Genomic DNA, 27,629 nt, shown 5'->3' on the forward strand with positions numbered 1-27,629 from the left:
CTACTAGCTGTTTGAAGTTTAAGGTTCGATGCAGAACCAGCGTTGATTGGCAGAATGCTATACATTCTGCCAATGAAATGCTATACATTCTGCCAATCAACGCTGGTTCTTCTCTTACCTTTAGAAGTCTTCTCCGCGCAGCGTCCCCGCGGCGTCTTCCGGCTGGAATTCACTCTGCCTAGGCATCCGGCCTAGGCAGAGCCGACCGCGCATGCGCAGTCAGCTCTGCCTAGGCACCGATGCCTAGGCAGAGTGAATTCCAGCCGGAAGAAGCCGCGGGGGCGCTGCGCCGGGAGAAGACTTCAAGGAGAATCCAGCCCGACCGTCACTCGTGGACTTGGTAAGTATAATTTTATCGAATTTTGCATACCCCTGAAACGAGCATTTCCCCCCCATAGACTATAATGGGGTTCGAAATCCGTTCGAACAGTCGAACAGTGTGCGGCTGTTCGAATCGGATTTCGAACCTCGGACATTTTAGTGTTCGTTCATCTCTAATTATTAAGTAATATTAAAACATAGCTATCCTACTATACCTCTCTTTACACTATTTGATCTCACACATCCTTCTCTTTTTGAGGCAAAGGGGACTGCTTCACCTCTCAGATTTGAAGTGGAGCGTTTCTGGACTTCTGAAGCACCCTCCCAGATTTTACAACTCATTTTTTCACCCTTCTATACATGAAGCAGCTGTAAATACTTTATTGCAAAAGGACTTTCCTGAAACCTGATTCCTATTGACTCATTCTATAGTTGCCATTGTAAAAATTCAATAAAAAGACAAAACTATAAGTAAATTAAAAAAAAATAGTTCTGCTGTCAGGACCAGAACATTATATTTTATTTCACCAAAACCAAGTACAGTTCTCTCTTTGAAGTTATTTATTCATACAAGTCAACAGCAATGCCCTCCAACTGATGGTATGCTGGGACTTTTAGTTTAGCAGATAGAGATCCATAAGTTGGAGACCACTGGTCTATAGTCTGAACCCTATTTACATGTTTCAGAACACCATAAACCAAATGTAACTTGTGTGAACTTTAGCTGCAGATTCTGGCAAAAATCATTTGAGTCTGGTGTGCAAAACAATGGCTACCACAACGGATACCCAAGCGACCCAGACAGAGTCAATGGTGTCCATCAGGAACAGCTTGGGTCTGAGTTCCCTATAAAATAATTCTTTATCACGCTCCACTATACTGTTCCTCTGTTATGCCTCCAAGAAGTTTATGAATAAACTAACTGGATGTTACTACTTGAGAGGGTTTCCCTGCACAGTCTGACTTTGTCTAGTCAGTGCTGATAGGGTCAGCCTATGTAGGGTCACATCTTTGACAAGAAGAACTGTAACACCAAATTGTCATTTCATTCATAATATTCAGTAAGAATACTAGAGGAAAACTGCAAAGCAAGCTATAAGAAAAGATACTTCAGAATGGTTATTTCTGGGACTGGTATTATTTACTAAACCTGCCACAACAGGAGAGGTAACTGATCCCTGTTTAATGGAAACGAGTCACCAAAAAATGACTTTTTTTTATTTATTTTTTTTAAAAACCACTTTTAAACTCTTAGTATGTAATATAAGAATGTTAAAGTACTATAGTCTGAAATTTTCAGGCTGACCACTAAGACTAATAATAGACATACTTAGTACACAATGTAAATTACCTTTGGCGCACAATTAGTAGCGAGTCTCTAAATTATACTGGTGTAATAAAGAAGTCACATACTAGCTGGATAATCTCACCTTTCCTGACCTGCTGTGTCCCATAACTGCAGGTGAACCCTCTGACCTCTGCCAGCAATTCCATCAGGACCATTTGAACGATATACCTGCGAATCGAGAAGGTGGAAGAATAAAAACATAATACTGTATGAATGCAAAGCGAGAAACTGGTGCACTATCACTATGCGCAGTGCTATGCTTCAATGAAAATAAGCACTAGTAGGCTATGTAGAAGTTTCAGGTACATGAGAAATTACAATATATGCTATTGGAGAGCAGGTATCATAGGTGCAGATCTCTGGGCAGATAGCAGAATGTAACCAAAACTATAGATGGGAAGATCAGCTCTCCACTGATACAGGAAAGAGTCTTGGCATGCTCTGAAGGAGGAAAAATATCCAGCTTTGCCCATGAAACAAACATGGTCTAAAAGTTAGGTGGAGCAACGTTAAACTGGATAGTGTTAAAAACGTTCCAAATTTACCATAGGGCCTGATACTGCATGCAAAAACTTAAAAACAAAACTAAAACACAAGTTATATAAACATGGAAACTTGCAAAGACAACCAAGAGGTGCTGTGTGCAACAATGCCACTAAACTACCAACAATTACATACAACACAATGTAAGAATAAGATTTCATCCTTTATTGATATATAAATTTTTTGACTTGTGATATCGATAAAGTTGGAGGAGGGGGAACAACAGGCAAAGATTACATAAAAATAGGTGCCAGAGCTCATCCTGGAATACTCAGACAACAAGGTTAAAATAGGGGTATATAACACACACACACACACACACACACACCCCAACAACACATGCATATACATTCAGGAAGAAATCCCCCACTTAAGGAATACAGAGGAGGAAGCAAAAAAAAAAAAAAAAAAAAAAAAAAAAAAAACACAAAAGAAAAAACCATACCGACCACAGCACTGCATGCGGCAGCATTCTGGATTCTTAATGTGGGGGTTTTCTTGTTGCAGGAATATATGCATAGGTTTACCTTGACTGTCTTTGACCGCAATCTAACTTGCCTACATTCCCAGATTATACTACTAGATTTTAGGGAAAGCAGGAATTGATCTATAGGGAGTTACCTTCCAAAAGGTAATGGTAGAGAAAGTTTTCAATTTCTACTAAGGAGGGCTTATTTGCATATTCCTTTCCCACAATTCTTGGCAAGGTATGCATAGTCTAATAAGAACCTGTACACCATAAATGGATGTCTCCTTAAAGGGGCTCTATCAGCAAAATCATGCTGCTAGAGCCCCACATATGCGTGCATAGCCTTTAAAAAGGCTATTCAGGCACCGTAAAAGTTATATTAAACTACACCCCCCCCCCCCCCCGTTTTAAAATAATAACCTAAAAAAGAATGTGCTCTACTTACCGAACGTGCACCCTGGGTGGGCATTCAGGGTGTGTCTTCATCTTCATCCCCGCCTCTTCTTCCTCCGATGTCCTCCGGTCCCGTCTTCCTCCAGCGCTCGCGAACGGACAGTGATAGCCGGGGTGCATGCGCAGTAGCTGTAGTAGAAGCCGCATGCTACTGCGCATGCACCCAGGCCGTTTTTTCATATCAGTGTCCGCGAGCGAGCGCTGGAAGAAGACGGGACCGGAGGACATCGGAGGAAGAAGAGGCAAGGAAGAAGATGAAGACACACCCTGAATGCCCGCCCAGGGTGCACGATCCGTAAGTAGAGCACTTTCTTTTTTAGGTTATTTTTTTAAAACGGGGGGGGGGTAGTTTAATATAACATTACCGATGCCTGAATAGCCTTTTTAAAGGCTATGCACGCATATGTGGGGCTCTAGCAGCATGATTTTGCTGATAGAGCCCCTTTAATGACACATAGTATCCCATCTGACCCAGGTGTAAGCAAGATAATATTTCCAATGCATTTCCCATATAACTTTACAAAGATAGGGTGCATTCACACTGAGTTAACACTAGCTTATTTTGTAGAGTAAAATTACACTTGTAAATTTTGCTATCCCATTGACTTCAATGACATTTTACAGGCGTATTTTTTACAGGCGTATTTTTTACAGGCGTATTTTTTACAGGCGTATTTTTACACTTGTAAAAAAATATCATTGAAGTCAATGGGATAGCAAAATTTACAAGTGTAATTTTACTCTACAAAATAAGCTAGCGTTTACTCAGTGTGAATGCACCCTTACTCTGTGAAAAGTAACACTGACAAGCCTGCAGTCCCCAAGATCAGTACTTAAATTACAAAGACAACCCATGCAAGGTGTCAATGTGTTATTCTATACTAACATTTTCAAGAAAGACTGCTCTGTGACATAACACCCTTGTTTGCCTTTCTTTTTCGGGTGGCAAGAATGTTTGTAGGCTAATGGCAAACTATGAGTTAAAGAGGAAGGTGCATTAGGAAACGCTAGGGTTACAGAACGGAATGTTACAAATCAGGAAAAACCTGAAAAGTGGTAGTAACAATTCAGACCAGTATGCTAATGGAATGATAGGATGTTTAATTGTGTCAATAGATACTCACTATATTATTACAATATCCATACCAACCAAAACCGTAACAGCCAAAACCTGCACAACTGGTCTAACAACAAGAGAATAAATGAAAGTATCTCTACCATGCAATGTATGGTAACAGCAAATACAATACAGTCTTAGTTAGACTTTTACTTAAGAAACTAAAGCAATTTCTAGAGAAATTCACTGCACAGGAAGGAACTGTAGAAAGGTTCTTGCACGGTTTACATAAACCATTTTCTCTGTCCCTGAAAGCCGAGACTGCATGTGCTGTAGCTACTGCAGCACCTGCAGGTTCTTCCAATTTTCCCAGACATTCTTGGAAAGCTCATGTAGGTTTACCAATATTGCAGGCAGAATTGTTTTTTGTTGTTTTTTTTTTATGTAGATTGTGAGCCCCAAATAGGGATCACAATGTACTTTTTTTTTTTTCCTATCAGTAGGTCTTTGTAGAATGGGAGGAAATCCACGCAAACACAGGGAGAACATACAAACTCCTTGCAGATGTTGTTCCTGGCGGAATTCAAACCCAGGACTCCAGCGCTGCAAGTGTTGCCCCGTGGCATTGTTCTTTTGAATCCGTAGTACTATAAATATTCACTTTCTGATGGCCACCCTATATCCGTTTTGGTAAATTCACCATGAAATAACCTTGGCACATCTTCTCTAACAACTGTGTTGTACCATTCCTCTCTTACTCCTTCTAGACATTTATAAATTGACAACTGGGTGTTACCAATTGGAAGCCCAACATGTTTTAGACTCCCAACCTCAGCTAACAGCCTGAGCAGCTCTCCTGATAAGCATCTATTGTGTAGACCACCTCTGTTCAGTGCTATTCCCTCAGAAGTTCAAGAGTTAACATAACTTGGAAAGGTAATAAAGGATGTAGGCCTCACCCCCTGGGGATACTCCCATAAATGGGGAAGACCAAGGTCTCCTGCACGTTTGTTTGAACCTTATAAGACTAGTAGCTCTGGATTTAAAGCTGCCACCTACTGGAAGGTGTTGACCTCATGGTCTGCAAACCAGTAAAGGGACTGTGCTAATTGGCTCCTTGGAATTTTGGAGGTGTTCCAGTAATGGACAACGTGAGCACTATGTTACTGGTATACAAGTCTGAACTTAGGCACCCTTTATTATAATTTCCCTGTACCATTAACAAATCCCCTTTTAAAAGTTCCATTTACTATTGTTGTCAATTTACTAGTAACCGGCACCCAGATTCTACAGGATTGTGTCTTTACAAAGAGAGCTAGTGTCCAATCTTTGCCAGACTGTCTAGGGACACACCCCACTTACAAAAATGAATAACATCCAGTTGTCAATTTATTCACAAATTTCTAGGAGGAACAACAGCACAAGTGCACAGTGCAGTTATAAGAAAAGATGCTCCAGAATCGTGAATTATCTAGTATAGTACTCACTTAACAGGACAGAACAGAAGACAGGTCCCCTTTAAGCAAATACAGTTAGGCTTTTAGATTTCAGGGCTGATAAACATTAATAGTCAATGAGACACCATATTGTATCCTCAACCAAAACAAGAGAATTAATCTGTGTGTTATTTTGGAAATGATACCTCACTCAAAGAAACAAAAAAAATAAAATAAAAAAAATAAAAAATGGGGCCACACGGTGGCTCAGTGGTTAGCACTGCAGCCTTGCAGCGCTGGGTCCTGGTGTTCAAATCCCACCAAGGGCAAAAAACCATCTGCAAGGAGTTTGTATGTTCTCCCCGTGTTTGCATGGATTTCCATCCCATATTCCAAAAAAGACATACTGATAGGGAAAAATGTACATTGTGAGCTCGATGTGGGGCTCACAATCTACATTTAAAAAAAAAAAAAAAAAAAAATCTTACCACTCTCTTTTCTCGAAAATCTATGCCTACTGTTGTGATGAACTTGGAATTGAATTTCCCATCTGTATATTGGTAGAGGAAGCTGGTTTTTCCAACGCCAGAGTCTCCCAATGCTAAGAACTTGATGAGGTAGTCATAGTCCCCATCAAACATTGTGAAGCTTGGTTAGTGACCTGCAAAATGTTAAAAAAAAAGTCGAAAATTAAAATAATTTACCATCTCATCATTAATAGCAGTGAGGTCTGGGATTATTAGAAAAGTAATAACTTTTTTCCATACTGCAATAGGAAAATCTGTCAAAACCTCACCTTCTCAATAATCATGGCAAAACTGAAACACAACACAACATTATACTTCTATTTTTTTTTTTCTTTCAGCAGGGTGTTCAGTATACACGAGAAGTGTGCCTGTCTATAGACACTTTAAAATTACACTTACATAACCACTTTTGCAATAATCTTATAACACTTTGCAAACTACTATGTGCAATTTCCTTGAGCATGTTCTGATCCTTCCTTCCCCCCCGCTTGTATATCATTGGGGGGGGGGCGGGGCTGAGTACTTCCAGGTAACCATGGGGTCTATACAAGTAATGTGCTTAGTTAATGTGGGCACCTGATAGTTATCCTGTAGAGCAGCCCATCAGACAGGATAGGAAGTAGTAAGATAGTGCTTTGCCACTACAGAAGACAGTGTAATGGTTCATTGGTGAACTATATGCATCTCTAGTTCTGAGTTACTTTGCATAAAAATAAGGGGCGTTCACCCTTGCGCCACTGTCCGTCCTCCATGATTCCATTGAAATTCCAGGAAAAACAGCTTGAGGACAACTTGCTGGCGATCAGTTTAAAAACCCATTCATTTCAATGGGTTTTTAAAGCAAACTGCCAGTGTCTGTATGCAGCCTCTCCACCGTGAAACATTTTTGTCTTTTTTTTGCATGGACACAAAAACAGACATGCAGGACATGTGTGAACGCCCATAATTTTTTACATTTTTTCAAGCTCATGGGCAAATCTCAATTTTATTCACAATATTTAGCTTTTTCTTAAAGAAACTAAACAATTCAGTGAACTGGCACAGTGACTCTAGGTTCATACTAGCATTGCCTCTCCGTTTTTCTAGTCCGTCATACTAGACTTCCATTCTGACACACGGCTGTGGGACTGATTTATTAAGAGGCTGAAGCGACATGCGCATGACCGTGTGTATGTAGCCAGGCCGTGACTAAACAGCACTGATGACACATTGATGGCTTCTGTGTGCAGCCCGTTGCTTCCATGGCCCCATAACAGACAGGAATAGGAGCTCTCCCCAAGTTTGGTTCCAGATTCACGGACCCATACACAGGACCGTGAAAATACATGGTCATGTGTATGAGGCCACAGAAATTAGCCATGATAACACACCATATACACGTGGCTATATTGCACTTGACGCTTGAAGCCCTAGTCCTGATGCATACAGCTACGTTTGTACGTTTACAAAGTTGCACAATAAACTGGGACACTGTTTCTAATGCAGGTCAGTACATTATTTCTGAAGAAAACCATTTCTCCAGTCAACACAGCCCAACAGGATACAAGTGTTGCTGCTTTTAAGATCAAGTTGATAGAAGGTGCAAGTACATAAATGACATGAATATATGCATAAGAGAAGCCAGGCTGTGTCAAACTGTTAATATTTAACTCAAAGTCACAAAACAAGTTAAACAACAACTAATAAAAGTAGTCCCAAGACTCCTGAAAGTGGAGCTTAAATACTCTTCCAACTAGCTTTGAAGATCACGGCATCAAAACATTAGCAGCTGAGCCCTAAAATTATAGGTATGCTGCTCATTTACAGCCTGCTACAAGGATGGAGGTAAATTACTACTTACACTATATGAATCACATTCAGCCGCCTGCCTATTTTAGATTACAAAGGTAACTATTCAGTAAACTACGGTCTATCCGCTTAAAATTCCACAAGCTGAAAACACAGGAGAAATCCATAAGTTTCCATTTACAGCATTAGAACTGAGAATTAGATCAAACTATATACAATGGTTCTCAATGGGGCAGAGACAAATTTTATGGTAGTAGAAAAGGGATAAAATGGAGTAAAATTGGGCAAATCCACATGTTCAAAATGGCCAACATTTTTAGGAATTCTTGTCAAGACATCTAGCAAAATAATTACACATACACGAGCTAACAAAAAGTATCGGAGAAAAGGGGACAAGAATGAAGAATTCTTTGCCTGCCACACCTCACCATATGTGAATATGAAGCATGAGCAGATGCCACCTGACACTAACCACTTTGTCATATTCTTATAAAAGGCAGCAATTCCAGTATAGCTGGAATAGAAAATACTATTAATGACTAAGGCATCATCATGCAAGTACAGGTTCGGTGGCTACGACCTTTACATTTCTCAGTATTCCCACATCTGCAGCATTTTCTCACCACTACTTTCAAGAAGTGTAAGACTTGGCAGTGTGTGAATTAGCATTTATAACTTGCATGTGAATATTTCAGCTCATACCCATTCCACTGAGTCACTGTGAAACAGCCGTCAAGACAGCAGAATGATGAAGTAAATCAGGCCATGGTGAACTAGTTATACACCACATATTGTATGTCCGTGGGTGTGAGAATACATAGAGAACGTTAAAAGGTGAACCCTGTCATTACATTATGCTTTTAGTAAGCAGACATGAATATAGCAATCTGAGCCCTACAAGTGCGAGATCAGAAGGAAGTGGACTGTTTTACCTAACAGGGTCTGAAATAAAATTCTACATCCAATGTTAATACACACTGCAGGTCCTGTTACTGAGAATGAGGTTTTTTTGCTAGTAGGTGGTCAACGCTTTGCTACACAAAGCTCTTTTATGAGATACAACTGTTTGCCGAGTGCACTGATGCACATCATTGTCTACAAACAGTATTTTCACCTTCCACTGAGCAGAAGGAGAAGGGAAAAAAAAATAAAATAAGTGCAGCACATGAATATAGACCTTCAATGAATGAAAGAATTAAACACAGGTTATAGAAAGTATGTGATCTAGAGGAGCCCAGTATATTTCAGCAGTTCTAGAAGAGAGCATGCGGAGAAACTCACCTCCACTATGTATCAGGGAAGGAAAATCCCAGCTGGTGCGTAATCCTAAAGGTGGATGTGTAGTAGATGTGTTTCTCGCTCCACCTGTTTAGCACACAAGCAAGCAGCCTACGTGTCACCTGCTTGCACTAATGTCAGTGTGAGCAGAAGGTGTGCCCATTGCCTGAGCTGACAGGAAAGTCTAGCTGTATAGCTGTCAGGTTGGCTGGCTGAACACAGGTCACAGAAAGGATGGTAATATTGGATGTGCCTCTAAAATGCAGATGTTTTTAGAATGGTTACAGTACACGGGGATGCTCCACGAGGACTTGCTTCTTCAAGTTATGCATACACTTGAGGAAATCAGTCTAAGCAACAATATAAGGATTTAGTTCCTTTTCCAAGGAAGCACTACCAGCTTGGCATGTGCTCCAAAAATTGATAGGACCTTTTGTATTTCTTTGTTTGCACAAGCTGAGCAAAAATGTTCTCACAGAGGAGGAAATGTTCATTTGCTTAGATAAACTCGCTACTCTATTTTTCAATACATTCACTGACTGGGATTTATCTACTTACTAGCTTTTCTTGTAGTACATAAATGACTTGGTAGCTTAAAGTGAAGCAATCATGCGATTTCTGCTGCCCTGAGAGCAGGATATAACAGGAGGGGAGAAGCTGAACTCTGTCAGGTTTAGGGTAGTAACACAAGGTATATGTGGATGCAACTATACCCAGTCTCAGCTGTAAATTCTGTTTAGAATCTGCCTCCAATTATTTTCAATGGGAGGCAGTGACAGACACACCTTTTCTCGAGGAGTTGAAAAAAGTCCTGCTACATCTTTCCTCGATTTCCTTGGCTGACTCATGGCGGCACAAGCCTCAAGATTGACAAGCCCCATTGTCTATGAGGCTAATCGGTGCCCAAACCCACTTAAGCTTCCCACCACAGGGAGAAGAATTTGAGGCAGAATTCCACTCCAAATTCCTCCGTGCACACGTATTGTAAGGGGGCCACCCTACTGTCGGACGTCAGCTCTGAGTTTTTTCACTTTTTTTTTTTTTAAAAAACGGGCCTCATCAAACATTAAACGGGCACAAACAGCTGTTATGTGTCAGTTTTTTTTAGTGAATCCATTAAAAACACAGACACGTCATCAGTTAATGTTCGTTAAACGGCCGATCATCCATTAGCCATAGACATTAGTGTTAAAAAATATCAGACGCTTAATATCCATCATAAGTCCGTTATTATGAACAGACCCAAGAGTCCTGCACCCCTAGCGGGCCTGTGAAGCATCTTGTTAAAACCAACAGAACAATTCCCATAGAAATCAATGGGATTTTTAACAGATCTGTTAGTGCCCGTTGTTGATCGTTATTTGCATCCGTCAGAAAATGACACCAACAACAGTAGTGTAAATGCCCCTTTACTGCTTCTCCTAGGAAGCCTATCAGAATTAAGAGTATTATTCTGAAGCAGTATTTTATATTGCTACTGCAAGTCAAACCCAAGAGTCAAAGTGACCTAATTTTGAAATATTTAAGTGTAGAAGGAACCTTAAGACTATAAGTAATGCAATACAGTAGCAGAGAAGCAGCCAAGATCTTTTACTATGTAAATAGGTGTATCTATTCTAAATTAAGAATTTTAAAACACAGCACAAACAATTTTTACAAATTGAAAACTGTCTCAAAAATGATCCTAATAAAGTGGCATAATGTCTTCATAATTATATGAGTTGTCTCAGAGCCATTATCCTAATACGTCCCTTATATAGGTCTTATGAAACATAGCATAATTTTTAATATGGGTCTGCTGACATTGCCAATGATCAGGTGATAACACTGGGGAAACTATAAGCAGAAAGACTTGTGTGGTTTAGTTTCAGCCAATAGTTGGGGAGGGGGGGTTCTGCTACTTAAGTAGGATGGGTGATGTCAGAGCAGTGGGAGAATGACCTGCACTGCAAAAGGAGGGTGCAAACAGGAGATTGTTGTGGTCTGAGCAGCAACAGCAGTACTCAAAGGGCTAAAGGCCCACTCCATTTACATAACACTTCTAAGTTATTTTTGTCCAAATCTTCAAATGTGACATACATAAAAGGTATGATATTTACCACTATAATGTGCTCTGTAATAAAGTGGAAGAAGTTGAATATGCTTGGGTAGTGGCAGTAGATTCCCTTTAAATAACAAGACTAGGGCTCCATGTAGTGTAAATGCAGTGATTTTGCTACAGCAAAAACTGCAGTGTTTTACAGTACCTGCAACATGGATGGGATTATAGCTAGTCCCATCCACACAATGCAGAAAAATATCTGAACTGGACATTTTACGGTTTCAAAAGCCAGTCAGGTTTTTGTAAATCACAGCATGTCAGTTGTACGTACGGAAACACTGGCCTTTTCCCTATAGGTATAATTGAAGAAAGTCCACAGAGGAAAACACTACGGGAAAAACACTGATGGATTTCACTACATAGGGCCTTAGCCTAAAAGTTACTTTTGCTGATAGTTAGATCTAAAACTATACAAATATAAAGATAAATATGCAAGTCACAGACAAAACTTCAGAAATAATTGTGATTTCCTACTATGGTCTAACAGAAGCTCTCGCACAATTGCAAAGCATTGCATAAAGTTTTACAGAGACAACAGCGAGAACATTCATCCCGTTCTCATCACTAGCTGACTCACATGATCTTCGACATTTTTATTGGAATTCTGTGGTTAAAGTGTAAGGAAGACTTCAGAAAGGCAGATTCCAGATACAAGGAAGAAACGTACATTGTGCGATACCATCATGACATTGTAAAAATAACCAAAGTAGCCAACAACTAACAGTGCTATTTATTCTCTAGATACACTTCTGTCAAGTAGTCATGCAATAACAAGAAAAAAAAAAACATTTCACTGCATAATCACATCATTTTACTATTCAGGAGTATGAGAAAGCTGGATTATGAAAAAGGTGGTTTCTGTTATGAAGTCATAAATGATCTCATCCAGCTTTCGCAAAACAGATTATTTTTTAAGTGTCAAACATTTTACGTATTTATGCATGATTTGGGTGGCTCAGATAATTCTTGTTATTTATGCAGCACATACACACATCAGCACATGGTTAATGGAGCCAGTGTCTGGACAGCCTTCAATTTTGTTACTCCTCCCTAAACTTTAAGAATATTATTGAAGGGGGGCATTTCCTTCCTCTAGATACAAATCAAACTGTATAAATACTGCACATGACTAAATCATACAGCAGATCATCCTCTTGCATACACCAGTCTATCTAAAGCACATTTATAATGCTCTTAGATTGTTATTTTTTTGTTAAGTTATCATAATAACAATGGACATAAGGGCTACATAGCCAGTCCAAGTCTTACAATTTCTACCAGCAAAATCAGCTTTTTAAAATTAGTTTTTAAAATACTAACCTCCTTATCTCAGGTATCAATACAGCCTGCAAAAGACATTACAAGTATCAACACATTTCTAGTCATGTATCTTATCTACTTCTCTAATCGTATTCTCTGTGAATAGAAATGCAAAAAATAAATGTCTTTCCTGTAACCCCTCTACAATCGTCTTATATCACTGGAAAAACCACAGTGCAATTTACTGGCAAAACAAGCTTGACAATGCACTCACTAAAATCAATGGCTGACAATGACCTAAGGCATTTGAGATTGAGGGGTCCCTTTTCTCTATAACCACTTCTACTTTTTTACTACGCTCTAATGACCATTTCACAAGAGGTTAATGTTATTCATTACCTATATAAACATCAGTATATTATGCAGCACTGTATAAAGCCATTTTGATATTCTGATGTCCCCGTCCTGAGTCAAGATCCACAGATAGCCGTGGATGGGGGCACAGAATGTCCTATAGCCCTGTACTGCATTCAATGTTACAGTGGTAGGCAAACCCTCTAGTAATACAGCAAGCGATGGAACATGCAGAGGCACAGTAGAACCGCATACACGTCTAGGATTTTGATATTAAGGCTCTATAAAACAACTATGTACATACAGTCCCAGGCCAACTCTTACTGCAAGAACTCACTACATAGAAGCATTCCAGCTCATGAAATTCTTATGCGAGACACGTGGAGGTGGGGTTACAACTGAATGCACAATTGTAAGCGCCACAGGGTTTCATCTGCACCTAAGAATTGACCAGCACTTGTATCATTTTCCTTGGGAGTTCTCATTTGTACCTTTTGACCCGTATTTCTGGTCTATACCAAATGTGGGTTCACATTACTGTTATATAAGGTCCGTTATCATAGCATAAGAGCAATGGATATTAAAAGACAGATGCAGATGAAGCACCCTCAAATTGATGTCAGTCAGTCAACACAAAAAAAAAACAAAAAAAACAACACACACAACCACATACGGCTTTTTTCCCATCATATTTTTTTACTTTTGACTGAAGAAAAGTACTGCATACAGGATTTTCTTCCATTACAAAAGTAAACATGACAAAAGTGTTTTTCTTTTTTACATTATAGTCAATGAGAACCGACACAAAAGGAGGGGCTCTTTGTCCATCACTTTACGGACCTTAATTCCGTTGCTCACAACCTATGATGGATGACCGTAACAGACTGTAATAACAATAGTGTACCCATGAACAGTAAAGACGACCCGTCTAATGACAAAGAACGGATCATGAAGGATATGCATATGATCGCTGAGGCCAATCATTCATATATACCACCAGCTTCTTGCTTGTGGCAGCTGAATGGCCTCACCAGTTACTTGGGGCGTAAGACCATCACCCATAAAGCCAAGACGTGCGCTGTACCAAACAATGTTGGCGCCAGATCGACGGGGGACAGGTGAGTGATTTTTTTTTTCCCCTCTGTTTCACTTTCCCCCAACTCTTTCCTGAGCTCTGAAATTCCTGTACAATCACTTTAATCCAATGTGGCAATCTGAAGCCTAGGTCAAGTGATGCTAATGTGAGATTAATATACTAGCTTTAGTAAAGAGCTATTATTTTTTAAAGGAATCCAATCTTTCAAAGCCTTTTTTTTCCTCTAACTAGGGGCATCCCCAATGCTGCGAGAGAACTCTCCAGGGCCGCCTCCATCTTTGTCTGGAATGAGGTCTTCACCGCATCTTCTTCCAGCAGAGTCTTCTACCTTCTAGGCCTCGGGCAAACCCGAATGCACATGCTCACGGCCACAAGAAAAATGGCCTCTTGCATAGTATTCTAAGCGGCCATTTTCTCGTGGCTGGCAGGCATGCGCAGTCGGCTTGCCCTAGAAGTTACAAGCCTCTGCCTGAAGAAGACGCGGTGAAGACCTTGTTCCAGAAGAACTGCGGTGCGGAAAAGACATCTAAAAGGTAGGAGACGAATAGCCTTTTTAAGGCTATTTTGACGAGTTAAGCCAAAAAAAAAAAAAAAAAAAGGTTTGAAAGATAGAATCCCTTTAACAATTTCTTTCCTCACTAGTTTAGATTGTACTGAAGGGCTCAGAGCTGATTGTAGTCAATAAAACACCCATTTGACCATCAGCTACCTGGGATACATCAAACACCACGTGAAAGGCAAAACCAATTACACATGATCAGAACAATCCATGGTAAATTCAGCAAAGAAAAATAAACAAGTGCCTTTTTCTTTAACTCATAGAAGAAAACCTGTGATTTTATTAGACAATATCAATTTATTGTAGCATAAATGACTAAAAAGCAAAAGAAAGGGGCAACACGGTGGCTCAGTGGTTAGCACTGCAGCGCTGGAGTCCTGGGTTCGAATCCCGCCAGGAACAACATCTGCAAGGAGTTTGTATGTTCTCCTCTTGTTTGCGTGGATTTCCTCCCATTCTACAAAGACATACTGATAGGAAAAAAAAAAAAAAAAAAGTACATTGTGATCCCTATATGGGGCTCACAATCAACATTAAAAAACAAAAAAACAAAAAGAAGTTTGGATTTTTGGCCTAATGATTGTAAGGCCTCGTTCACATGGGGTAGTGATTGTGTATTTTGGTCCTGATTCTGATGCGGGAAGTCATGTCAGAATAGGACCAAAATGCGCCTGCCATAGCTTCCCGCTCCAGAGTAGACCCAAATGAATGAGCCTAATCCGGAGGGTGCTGTTGCGAGGCGGACGCTGGGGCTGAATCAGCTGCGGAATCAGCCTGAAGAAAGGGCAGCTCACTTCTTTTTTCTGTGAGACGGAACATACCGCTCACAGAAAAAAATTAAGTTAGTGGTCTACATAGACCTCTATTGTGAGGGGGTGGATTTGGCGTCAAAATCCGCCCCCTCTTACCCCGTGTGAACAAGCCCTAAGATTCACAAAGTTATCAGCATGAACCAAAAACTGGATCATACCATATCATGTAAATTACCCAAAAGATACCAGTTGCTATATAAATTATATATGTTATTTGTCACTACTTGTATACATAAATAAATCCCACACCACAAACATTGCCCTGGCTTATCAATAGGTTTCTAAAGGGAATTATGAATTTGAGTATAAATAATCCTCCTTAAAAGGATACAAGCTTTTGTGCAAGTATATATTCTGTCTAGTAGTGTATACTATGTGTATGGACTCTCAATGGTTGCAGCCTACAAACATTCTCACATTAGCACCAACAGTTTTAGGCTTGAGACCAAAAACCATTGGAACGAGGAGCCCACAGCAGAAATTTACACGCTGCAGTTGAAAACCTATAGCGTGTGGATGAGATATGATGAAATTTCAACCACGACACAGCGGTGGTACATTCAGTGCAGCCCGTGAGAGAGAGCGGGGCCTTTTGATAAGGGAATGGACTGCACCTACTTGCTAATTTATTCCTAAATTTCTATGAGGAATAAACAGAAGCACATCACAACACAGAGTTATAGCAACAGGAGTCACAGAAACACTACGGGAGGATGTTAGGAGAGTCGATAAATTAATAGAACCCAAGACTGTGCAAATTTGTTCTGAACAATCAAAAAAAAAAAATAAAATAAAATAAGACAGTCCTACAAAAGACACATACTTTAAAAAAACCACACCATTTACAACTGATACTTATCAATACTAAATGCTGTACACAATGGAAAAGGGAAAATGTACTTAATTGCTGTTGACATTTTCCTTGGCATGTACATAAGAATAAATACAGATGATCTAAGGTACAATAGATTCAGGATTACGCCAGACATAGCCACGGTTCCCACATTACAGACATCTTGGCAAAGAACCAAACTATGTAAATCCTTTCCCAGGCCAAAGCCCTGTGCTCCAAATATTCTGACGTCTATTGCTGTAAAATGCCTTAAGTAGATCATAGTAAAAGAAATAAGAATGGAATCTGTCATTTTATGTAAGCAATGATGGCTTACAGCATGGTAACTTATAAAAATAACTTTTTGCTGTATTTTTTATGCTAATAGGCCTACAAAACAAAACCATATATAAGGGCCTAGCATAGTTAATAAGTGTTCCTGGAGTGAATCTACACTTTAAATAATTTTCCCCGTCTCAGACAGGTCAATAGCTCCCATATACCATAGTTATCTAATAGATGCGAGTCCTAGAGGTGGGCCTCAATCCATCTCTAGAACTGTGGCCCCTCCACCCTAGTTTAATCTCTATTCAGTTCCCAAATAAGATTACTGTGTTTGTAATCTTGGATTATAAACACAGCAAAACTGGTTATGCTACACTGTTTCCACATCTCCTATAGTTAACGTGTATGTATGGCCACATCTATACTCTTATCGGTCATAGGACGACTGTTCGAGAGAGGTGTGGGTCATGGTGGTTGGAGCCCACAACTACTGGACCTTTATTTCATTTGTTCCCAGAATTAATTATAATTTTGGATCCGTCACCATTTCACTTCCTGAACATGGGGAAATTAAAGAAATCTGTAAATATACCATTCACAAAATTACAGACAGAGCTTTACCACTTTTGGCCATATACGAAGTAGATCAGAAGTAGCTGCAGTAGCAAAAGTTTGTTAATGATGTGAATTACAAGGATATTGTTATTCTTCTGTAGAAATGTTATCTGTGTGACAAAACAGAAGTGGCAAGAGGAAGTGCAACCACAATGGAACCCAAAGTGGCTGTCCTTAAAGGAATTATACCATTAAACTACCTTTTTTTCTAATGAACACGTCGGAATAGCCTTAAGAAAGGCTATTCGTCTCCTACCTTTAGACGTGGTCTCCACCGCGCCGTTCTGTAGAAATACCGGTTTTAACCGGTATGCAAATGAGCTCTCCGGAGCAATGAGGGTGGGCCCCAGCGCTGAAACACCGATGAGCGCATCCCCATTGCTGCCCAGAGCTCTTTCCTGCGCCACCTCCTTCTTCTGCAGCAACTCCGCCTCTTCTGGCTTCTCTTGCTCTTGTAGTTTGATACAGGAGCATAGAGAGGCCACCCCAAAATGGCCGCCGGCCGGCTCCTGTATTGAACTGCAAGAGCGGCTACCCAAAAATGGCCGCCAATATATATTGGTACTAAAACATGGTATCTAATGTAATCAAACTTCACAAGCTTAAGGCCAAATTTGTTTCAAGAGGTTTTCCCTCTCTATGCTATAAGACTGTCATTGTTGCAGACTGTCCTCAGATGAGCAGCTTGGCAGGGAAGGATTTGTCAGACAGCAGCAATTACCATTAGACTAATCTCCCTGGCTAATGTCCCCAGTCTGCAGGAACGCCTAAAATGTATGGGCAGGATTATCTAACAAGAACTCTAATGGGACTTGTTCACAGAAATTCACTTCTGTGAATCAGCTACTATTGGCTGAAGATTTATATTGAAGTAAGGCGAGGACTACAATGGCACCTTTAATTATTAGAGATGAGCGAACAGTGTTCTATCGAACTCATGTTCGATCGGATATTAGGCTGTTCGGCATGTTCGAATCGAATCGAACACCGCGTGGTAAAGTGCGCCATTACTCGATTCCCCTCCCACCTTCCCTGGCGCCTTTTTTGCTCCAATAACAGCGCAGGGTAGGTGGGACAGGAACTACGACACCGGTGACGTTGAGAAAAGTAGGCAAAACCCATTGGCTGCCGAAAACATGTGACCTCTAATTTAAAAGAACAGCGCCGCCCAGGTTCGCGTCATTCTGAGCTTGCAATTCACCGAGGACGGAGGTTTCCGTCCAGCTAGCTAGGGCTTAGATTCTGGGTAGGCAGGGACAGGCTAGGATAGGAAGGAGAAGACAACCACAACAGCTCTTGTAAGAGCTAAATTCCAGGGAGAAGCTTGTCAGTGTAACGTGGCACTGACGGGCTCAATCGCCGCAACCCAGCTTTCCCAGGATCCTGAATGGAATACACTGTCAGTGTATTCCCGTATACCCGATATATACCCCGATACCCGTTCCAACGGTGTGCCCCCCCACCTTCACCCCAGAAATACCCTGCAAGTCCCCTAGCAATAGAATTGGGGCTATATACACCCACAATTTTTACTACTGGTATACAGTGCCATTGTCTGACTGGGAATTCAAAGAATATATTGGGAATACAAATACCCTCATTTCTTGCTACTGCCATATAGTGCCAGTTTCTGACTGGTAATTCAAAGAATATATTGGGGTTACGTGCACCCACAATTTTTACTACTGGTATACAGTGCCATTGTCTGACTGGGAATTCAAAGAATATATTGGGAATACAAATACCCTCATTTCTTGCTACTGCCATATAGTGCCAGTGTCTGACTGGGAATTCAAAGAATATATTGGGGTTACGTGCACCCACAATTTTTACTACTGGTATACAGTGCCATTGTCTGACTGGGAATTCAAAGAATATATTGGGAATACAAATACCCTCATTTCTTGCTACTGCCATATAGTGCCAGTGTCTGACTGGGAATTCAAAGAATATATTGGGGTTACGTGCACCCACAATTTTTACTACTGGTATACAGTGCCATTGTCTGACTGGGAATTCAAAGAATATATTGGGAATACAAATACCCTCATTTCTTGCTACTGCCATATAGTGCCAGTGTCTGACTGGGAATTCAAAGAATATATTGGGGTTACGTGCACCCACAATTTTTACTACTGGTATACAGTGCCATTGTCTGACTGGGAATTCAAAGAATATATTGGGGTTATAAATACCCTCATTTCTTGCTACTGCCATATAGTGCCAGTTTCTGACTGGTAATTCAAAGAATATATTGGGGTTACGTGCACCCACAATTTTTACTACTGGTATACAGTGCCATTGTCTGACTGGGAATTCAAAGAATATATTGGGAATACAAATACCCTCATTTCTTGCTACTGCCATATAGTGCCAGTGTCTGACTGGGAATTCAAAGAATATATTGGGGTTACGTGCACCCACAATTTTTACTACTGGTATACAGTGCCATTGTCTGACTGGGAATTCAAAGAATATATTGGGAATACAAATACCCTCATTTCTTGCTACTGCCATATAGTGCCAGTTTCTGACTGGTAATTCAAAGAATATATTGGGGTTACGTGCACCCACAATTTTTACTACTGGTATACAGTGCCATTGTCTGACTGGGAATTCAAAGAATATATTGGGGTTATAAATACCCTCATTTCTTGCTACTGCCATATAGTGCCAGTGTCTGACTGGTAATTCAAAGAATATATTGGGGTTACGTGCACCCACAATTTTTACTACTGGTATACAGTGCCATTGTCTGACTGGGAATTCAAAGAATATATTGGGAATACAAATACCCTCATTTCTTGCTACTGCCATATAGTGCCAGTGTCTGACTGGGAATTCAAAGAATATATTGGGGTTACGTGCACCCACAATTTTTACTACTGGTATACAGTGCCATTGTCTGACTGGGAATTCAAAGAATATATTGGGAATACAAATACCCTCATTTCTTGCTACTGCCATATAGTGCCAGTTTCTGACTGGTAATTCAAAGAATATATTGGGGTTACGTGCACCCACAATTTTTTCTACTGGTATACAGTGCCATTGTCTGACTGGGAATTCAAAGAATATATTGGGGTTATAAATACCCTCATTTCTTGCTACTGCCATATAGTGCCAGTTTCTGACTGGTAATTCAAAGAATATATTGTGGTTACGTGCACCCACAATTTTTACTACTGGTATACAGTGCCATTGTCTGACTGGGAATTCAAAGAATATATTGGGAATACAAATACCCTCATTTCTTGCTACTGCCATATAGTGCCAGTTTCTGACTGGTAATTCAAAGAATATATTGGGGTTACGTGCACCCACAATTTTTACTACTGGTATACAGTGCCATTGTCTGACTGGGAATTCAAAGAATATATTGGGAATACAAATACCCTCATTTCTTGCTACTGCCATATAGTGCCAGTGTCTGACTGGGAATTCAAAGAATATATTGGGAATACAAATACCCTCATTTCTTGCTACTGCCATATAGTGCCAGTTTCTGACTGGTAATTCAAAGAATATATTGGGGTTACGTGCACCCACAATTTTTACTACTGGTATACAGTGCCAATTTCTAACTAGGAATTCAAAATGCGCAAGGCTCCCGGAAAGGGACGTGGACGAGGCCGTGGGCGAGGTCGGGGGAATGGTTCTGGGGAGCAAGGTAGCAGTGAAGCCACAGGGCGTCCCGTGCCTACTCCTGTGGGGCAGCAAGCATTGCGCCACTCCACAGTGCCAGGGTTGCTTGCCACATTAACTAAACTGCAGGGTACAAACCTTAGTAGGCCCGAGAACCAGGAACAGGTCTTGCAATGGCTGTCAGAGAACGCTTACAGCACATTGTCCAGCAGCCAGTCAGACTCTGCTTCCTCTCCTCCTATTACCCAACAGTCTAGTCTTCCTTCCTCCCAAAATTCCGAAGCTTTACAGAACAATAACCCAAACTGTCCCTGCTCCCCAGAGCTGTTCTCCGCTCCTTTCATTGTCCCTCAACCTGCCTCTCCACGTCACGATTCCACGAACCTAACAGAGGAGCATCTGTGTCCAGATGCTCAAACACTAGAGTCTCCTCCATCTCCGTTCGATTTGGTGGTGGATGACCAGCAACCCACCCTCATCGACGATGATGTGACGCAGTTGCCGTCAGGGCATCCAGTTGACCGGCGCATTGTGCGGGAGGAGGAGATGAGACAGGAGTTGGAAGAGGAAGTGGTGGATGATGAGGACACTGACCCGACCTGGACAGGGGGGATGTCAAGCGGGGAAAGTAGTGTGGATGTTGAGGCAAGTGCAGCACCAAAAAGGGTAGCTAGAGGCAGAGGCAGAGGTCAGCAGCTTAGGCGAAGCCAGGCCACACCCGGAATCTCCCAAGATGTTCCAGTTCGTACCCAGCCCCGAAAAACTCCCACCTCGAGGGCACGTTTCTCGAAGGTGTGGAGTTTTTTCAAGGAATGCGCCGAGGACAGATATAGTGTTGTCTGCACAATTTGCCTCTCGAAATTGATTAGGGGCTCTGAGAAGAGCAACCTGTCCACCACTTCAATGCGCCGTCATTTGGAATCCAAGCACTGGAATCAGTGGCAGGCAGCAACGGCAGGACAAAGGCCGCCTGCCGTTCACGCCACTGCCACTGCCTCTGCCACTGCCACTGCTGACTGTGCTGGCGATGCACTCCAGAGGACGAGCCAGGACACCACTTCATCTGCCTCCGCCACTTTGTTGACTTCTACCTCATCCTCCCCTGGTCCTGTCTTATCTCCTTCTCCTGCACCATCAAAGGCACCATCAGGCGTTTCTTTACAACAACCCACCATCTCTCAGACATTGGAGCGGCGGCAGAAATACACTGCTAACCACCCACACGCGCAAGCCTTGAACGCCAACATCGCTAAACTGCTGGCCCAGGAGATGTTGGCGTTCCGGCTTGTTGAAACTCCCGCCTTCCTGGACCTGATGGCAACTGCGGCACCTCGCTATGCCGTCCCTAGCCGTCACTACTTCTCCCGGTGTGCCGTCCCCGCCTTGCACCAGCACGTGTCACTCAACATCAGGCGGGCCCTTAGTTCCGCGCTTTGCACAAAGGTCCACTTGACCACCGACGCGTGGACAAGTGCATGCGGACAGGGACGCTACATTTCACTGACGGCACACTGGGTGAATGTAGTTGAGGCTGGGACTGCTTCCCAAACTGGCCCGGTGTACCTCGTCTCCCCGCCTAACATTCCTGGCAGGGACACGAGAAGAACACCCCCCTCCTCCTCCTCCTCCTCTACCGCCTCCTCCTCCGCCACCGCCTCCTCCTCCGCCACCGCCTCCTCCTCCGCTGTTAGATTGACCCCAGCTACGAGTTGGAAATGTTGCAGCACTGGCGTTGGTAGACGTCAGCAGGCTGTGCTGAAGCTGATCAGCTTGGGGGACAGACAGCACACTGCCTCCGAGGTGAGGGATGCCCTCCTCGATGAGACGGCAATATGGTTTGAGCCGCTGCACCTGGGCCCAGGCATGGTCGTTTGTGATAACGGCCGGAACCTGGTAGCAGCTCTGGAGCTTGCCGGACTCCAACATGTTCCATGCCTGGCCCACGTCTTCAACCTAGTGGTGCAACGTTTCCTAAAGAGCTACCCCAATGTTCCAGAGCTACTGGTGAAAGTGCGGCGCATGTGCGCCCACTTTCGCAAGTCGACAGTAGCCGCTGCTAGCTTAAAATCTCTCCAGCAACGCCTGCATGTGCCACAACACCGGCTTTTGTGCGACGTCCCCACACGCTGGAACTCAACGTTTCAGATGTTGAATAGAGTGGTTGAGCAGCAGAGACCTTTGATGGAATACCAGCTACAAAACCCTAGGGTGCCACAAAGTCAGCTGCCTCAGTTTCACATCCATGAGTGGCCATGGATGAGAGACCTTTGTGACATCCTACGGGTCTTTGAGGAGTCCACAAGGAGGGTGAGCTCTGAGGATGCGATGGTGAGCCTTACAATCCCGCTCTTGTGTGTTCTGAGAGAATCCCTGATTGACATCAGGGATAACTCAGATCACACAGAGGAGTTAGGGATAGCATCCGATCCGTCACAGCTGGAGAGTAGGTCCACACATCTGTCCGCTTCACTGCGTTTAATGGAGGAGGAGGAGGAGGAGGAAGAAGAGTTGTCCGATGATGTGATGGTGATACAGGAGGCTTCCAGGCAACTTCGAATCGTCCCATTGTTGCAGCGCGGATGGGTAGACATGGAGGATGAGGAGGAAATGGAGATTGAACTTTCCGGTGGGGCCAGAGGAGTCATGCCAACTAACACTGTGGCAGACATGGCTGAGTTCATGTTGGGGTGCTTTACAACCGACAAGCGTATTGTCAAAATCATGGAGGACAACCAGTACTGGATCTTTGCTATCCTTGACCCCCGGTATAAAAACAACATCTCGTCTTTTATTCCGGTAGAGGGGAGGGCCAATCGCATCAATGCTTGCCACAGGCAATTGGTGCAGAATATGATGGAGATGTTTCCAGCATGTGACGTTGGCGGCAGGGAGGGCAGTTCCTCCAGTAGGCAACCAAGTTCTCACCGGTCCACACAAACGAGGGGCACACTGTCTAAGGTCTGGGACACCTTGATGGCACCCCCTCGCCAAAGTGCCGCCACGGAGGGTCCTAGTGTCACTAGGCGTGAGAAGTATAGGCGCATGTTGCGGGAATACCTTTCCGACCACAGCCCTGTCCTCTCCAACCCCTCTGCGCCCTACACGTATTGGGTGTCGAAGTTGGACCTGTGGCTTGAACTTGCCCTATATGCCTTGGAGGTGCTGTCCTGTCCTGCCGCCAGCGTCCTATCTGAGAGGGTGTTCAGTGCAGCCGGTGGCATCATCACTGACAAGCGCACCCGTCTGTCAGCTGAGAGTGCCGACCGGCTCACTTTGATAAAAATGAACCACCACTGGATAGAGCCTTCATTTTTGTGCCCACCTGTGTAAAGCACCCCAACATGAAACTCCATGTCTGTACTCAACCTCTCCAATTCCTCCGCATCCTCATACTCATCCACCATAAGCGTTGCACAATTCTGCTAATACTAGGCTCCCTCCAACATGATTTCCCCCAACTCTGCTGGTTAGAGGCTCCCTCCACCCTGATTTCCACCAACTCTGCTGGTTAGAGGCTCCCTCCACCCTGCTTTCCCACAACTCTGCTGGTTAGAGGCTCCCTCCACCATGAATTGGTCCAAACTGGGTTTTTTAGAGGCTCCCTCCACCATGAATTGGTCCAAACTGGGGTTTTTAGAGGCTCCCTCCACCATGAATTGGTCCAAACTGGGCTGTTTAGCGGCTCCCTCCACCATTAATTGGTCCAAACTGGGCTGGTTAGAGGCTCCCTCCACCATGAATTTGCCCAAACTGGGCTGTTTAGAGGCTCCCTCCACCATGAATTTGCCCAAACTGGGCTGGTTAGAGGCTCCCTCCACCATGAATTGGTCCAAACTGGGGTTTTTAGAGGCTCCCTCCACCATGAATTGGTCCAAACTTGGCTGTTTAGAGGCTCCCTCCACCATTAATTGGTCCAAACTGGGCTGGTTAGAGGCTCCCTCCACCATGAATTGGTCCAAACTGGGTTTTTTAGAGGCTCCCTCCACCATGAATTGGTCCAAACTGGGCTGTTTAGAGGCTCCCTCCACCATGAATTTGCCCAAACTGGGCTGTTTAGAGGCTCCCTCCACCATTAATTGGTCCAAACTGGGCTGGTTAGAGGCTCCCTCCACCATGAATTTGCCCAAACTGGGCTGTTTAGAGGCTCCCTCCACCATGAATTTGCCCAAACTGGGCTGGTTAGAGGCTCCCTCCACCATGAATTGGTCCAAACTGGGTTTTTTAGAGGCTCCCTCCACCATGAATTTGCCCAAACTGGGCTGTTTAGAGGCTCCCTCCACCATTAATTGGTCCAAACTGGGCTGGTTAGAGGCTCCCTCCACCATGAATTTCCCAAAACTTGGCTGTTTAGAGGCTCCCTCCACCATGAATTGGTCCAAACTGGGCTGTTTAGAGGCTCCCTCCACCATGAATTTGCCCAAACTGGGCTGGTTAGAGGCTCCCTCCACCATGAATTGGTCCAAACTGGGGTTTTTAGAGGCTCCCTCCACCATGAATTGGTCCAAACTTGGCTGTTTAGAGGCTCCCTCCACCATGAATTGGTCCAAACTGGGGTGGTTAGAGGCTCCCTCCACCATTAATTGGTCCAAACTGGGCTGGTTAGAGGCTCCCTCCACCATTAATTGGTCCAAACTGGGCTGGTTAGAGGCTCCCTCCACCATTAATTGGTCCAAACTGGGCTGGTTAGAGGCTCCCTCCACCATGAATTTGCCCAAACTGGGCTGTTTAGAGGCTCCCTCCACCATGAATTGGTCCAAACTGGGTTTTTTAGAGGCTCCCTCCACCATGAATTGGTCCAAACTGGGCTGTTTAGAGGCTCCCTCCACCATGAATTTGCCCAAACTGGGCTGTTTAGCGGCTCCCTCCACCATTAATTGGTCCAAACTGGGCTGGTTAGAGGCTCCCTCCACCATGAATTTGCCCAAACTGGGCTGTTTAGAGGCTCCCTCCACCATTAATTGGTCCAAACTGGGCTGGTTAGAGGCTCCCTCCACCATGAATTGGTCCAAACTGGGCTGGTTAGAGGCTCCCTCCACCATGAATTTGCCCAAACTGGGCTGGTTAGAGGCTCCCTCCACCATGAATTGGTCCAAACTGGGTTTTTTAGAGGCTCCCTCCACCATGAATTTGCCCACACTGGGCTGGTTAGAGGCTCCCTCCACCATGAATTGGTCCAAACTGGGGTTTTTAGAGGCTCCCTCCACCATGAATTTGCCCAAACTGGGGTGTTTAGAGGCTCCCTCCACCATGAATTTGCCCAAACTCTGCTGGTTAGAGGCTCAATCCACCCTGATTTTCAAAACAAATGTTGGTGCCAACCTCAACTTACTACAAGGGCCAAATTCACTGCTGGTGACAAGCTCTCCTCACTGCAAGTGCCAAATACACATGTTTCAAGGTGTTTTCCTACTGTCAGAGAGGTGGTATTGAGTGTGTAAAGTGTGTAGTTGTTAGGCTGTGATGTTGGGGTAATAGAGGGTCTTTGGTGTGTTAGATGCCCCCAGACATGCTTCCCCTGCTGTCCCAGTGTCATTCCAGAGGTGTTGGCATCATTTCCTGGGGTGTCATAGTGGACTTGGTGACCCTCCAGACACGGATTTGGGTTTCCCCCTTAACGAGTATCTGTTCCCCATAGACTATAATGGGGTTCGAAACCCATTCGAACACACGAACATTGAGTGGCTGTTCGAATCGAATTTCGAACCTCGAACATTTTAGTGTTCGCTCATCTCTATTAATTATGCGACATTAAAATCACAATGTTACATTGAAAGTAATTGTTGTAGAGAGAATGTCAATTCCCTGTACTTCTACATGCCCACGCTTACCTTTCCTTCCCTTGAGAGCAACCAAATTGCAGTGAAAAACTTGTATTGACAAATTAACTTGCAAGTGCCATAAGGACAGTCCTATTCCCGGCAAGTGCTCTGGGTCTAGTCTGCCCCACCACCACTTCCTAGCTAATTGACATTAGCTTCTATTGACATCAGCTGTATGTGGGCAACAGCCTAAGGGCTAGTTCACACGGGGGCAATGAGGCAGATTTTGACAGCGGATTTCGCGTCAAAATCTGCTTCCATACAATGGTGGTCTATAAAGACCGCTAACTTTGTTTTTCTGCTAGCAGAAAAAGGAAGCGACATGACCTTTATTCAGGAGGATTCCGCCTGAGGAAAGCAATAGAAGTGAATGGAAGGCGAAAAACGCCTAGCGATATTTTGCAAAAAAACGCGATTGAAAACGCCTAGCTTTTTTTTTTTTTTTTTTTTTTTTTTTTTTTTACAGTCCATTCACTTTAGGGGAGGGGAAAACGCTCCAAAAAATGCCTCAAGGTCAAAAAACAGCTTCCTAATTAGGAAGCGTTTTTTTTCAGGACCAAAATAAGCCAGGCGGTTTTTACGTGTGAAATAGCCCAAAACGGATCCAAACACACAACCAAAAGCATCATATAGGCCTAGCCAAAATGGTATATGCCCCATTGCTCCCCTCTGTAATAAAGGAGCGTGCACACCATTAAAACTATTCTTCCTGAATCGCAACTCTGCCATTACAGAGTGTGACTCTTAGGGCCCGTTCACACAGAGTAAACGTGTATTTTGCCAAAATACAGACGCGTGTAAAACTAAGACTCCCTTTGACTTCAATGACATTTTACATGTGTATTTTGACGTGTTTTTTTTACATGTGTAAAAAAATGTCATTGAAGTCAATGGGTATTTTTCCATGTGTATTTTGCCATAATACACACGCGTTTACTCCATATGAACGAGCCCTTAAGCTTCTTATAGGCTATGTGGCACTCTCTCACAATAAAGGTTTGGGCACCTGAAATTAACATACCAAATCCTCT

At 43.0% G+C, this 27,629-nt stretch overlaps 1 protein-coding gene across 4 annotated transcripts in view; it reads right to left on the bottom strand.

The window, feature by feature from the left end:
- Positions 1–27,629, bottom strand: part of RAB27A (RAB27A, member RAS oncogene family) — a 64,749-nt gene that overhangs the window by 21,385 nt on the left and 15,735 nt on the right. For 3 of the 4 annotated variants that reach the window (XM_075273537.1, XM_075273536.1, XM_075273539.1), the window contains 2 exons: positions 6,116–6,288; positions 1,752–1,837 (listed from right to left, as the gene is read on the bottom strand). In XM_075273537.1, coding sequence (XP_075129638.1) covers positions 1,752–1,837; positions 6,116–6,268 — 239 coding nt within the window. In that variant the 5' untranslated portion in view covers positions 6,269–6,288. Of the gene's footprint in view, positions 1–1,751; positions 1,838–6,115; positions 6,289–9,223; positions 9,385–27,629 lie in introns of those variants that run through there. The other variant, XM_075273538.1, reaches the window with a different exon arrangement.

This window comes from Leptodactylus fuscus, chromosome 5 (genome assembly GCF_031893055.1).
Source record: "Leptodactylus fuscus isolate aLepFus1 chromosome 5, aLepFus1.hap2, whole genome shotgun sequence".
In the NCBI taxonomy this organism is placed as follows: domain Eukaryota; kingdom Metazoa; phylum Chordata; class Amphibia; order Anura; family Leptodactylidae; genus Leptodactylus; species Leptodactylus fuscus.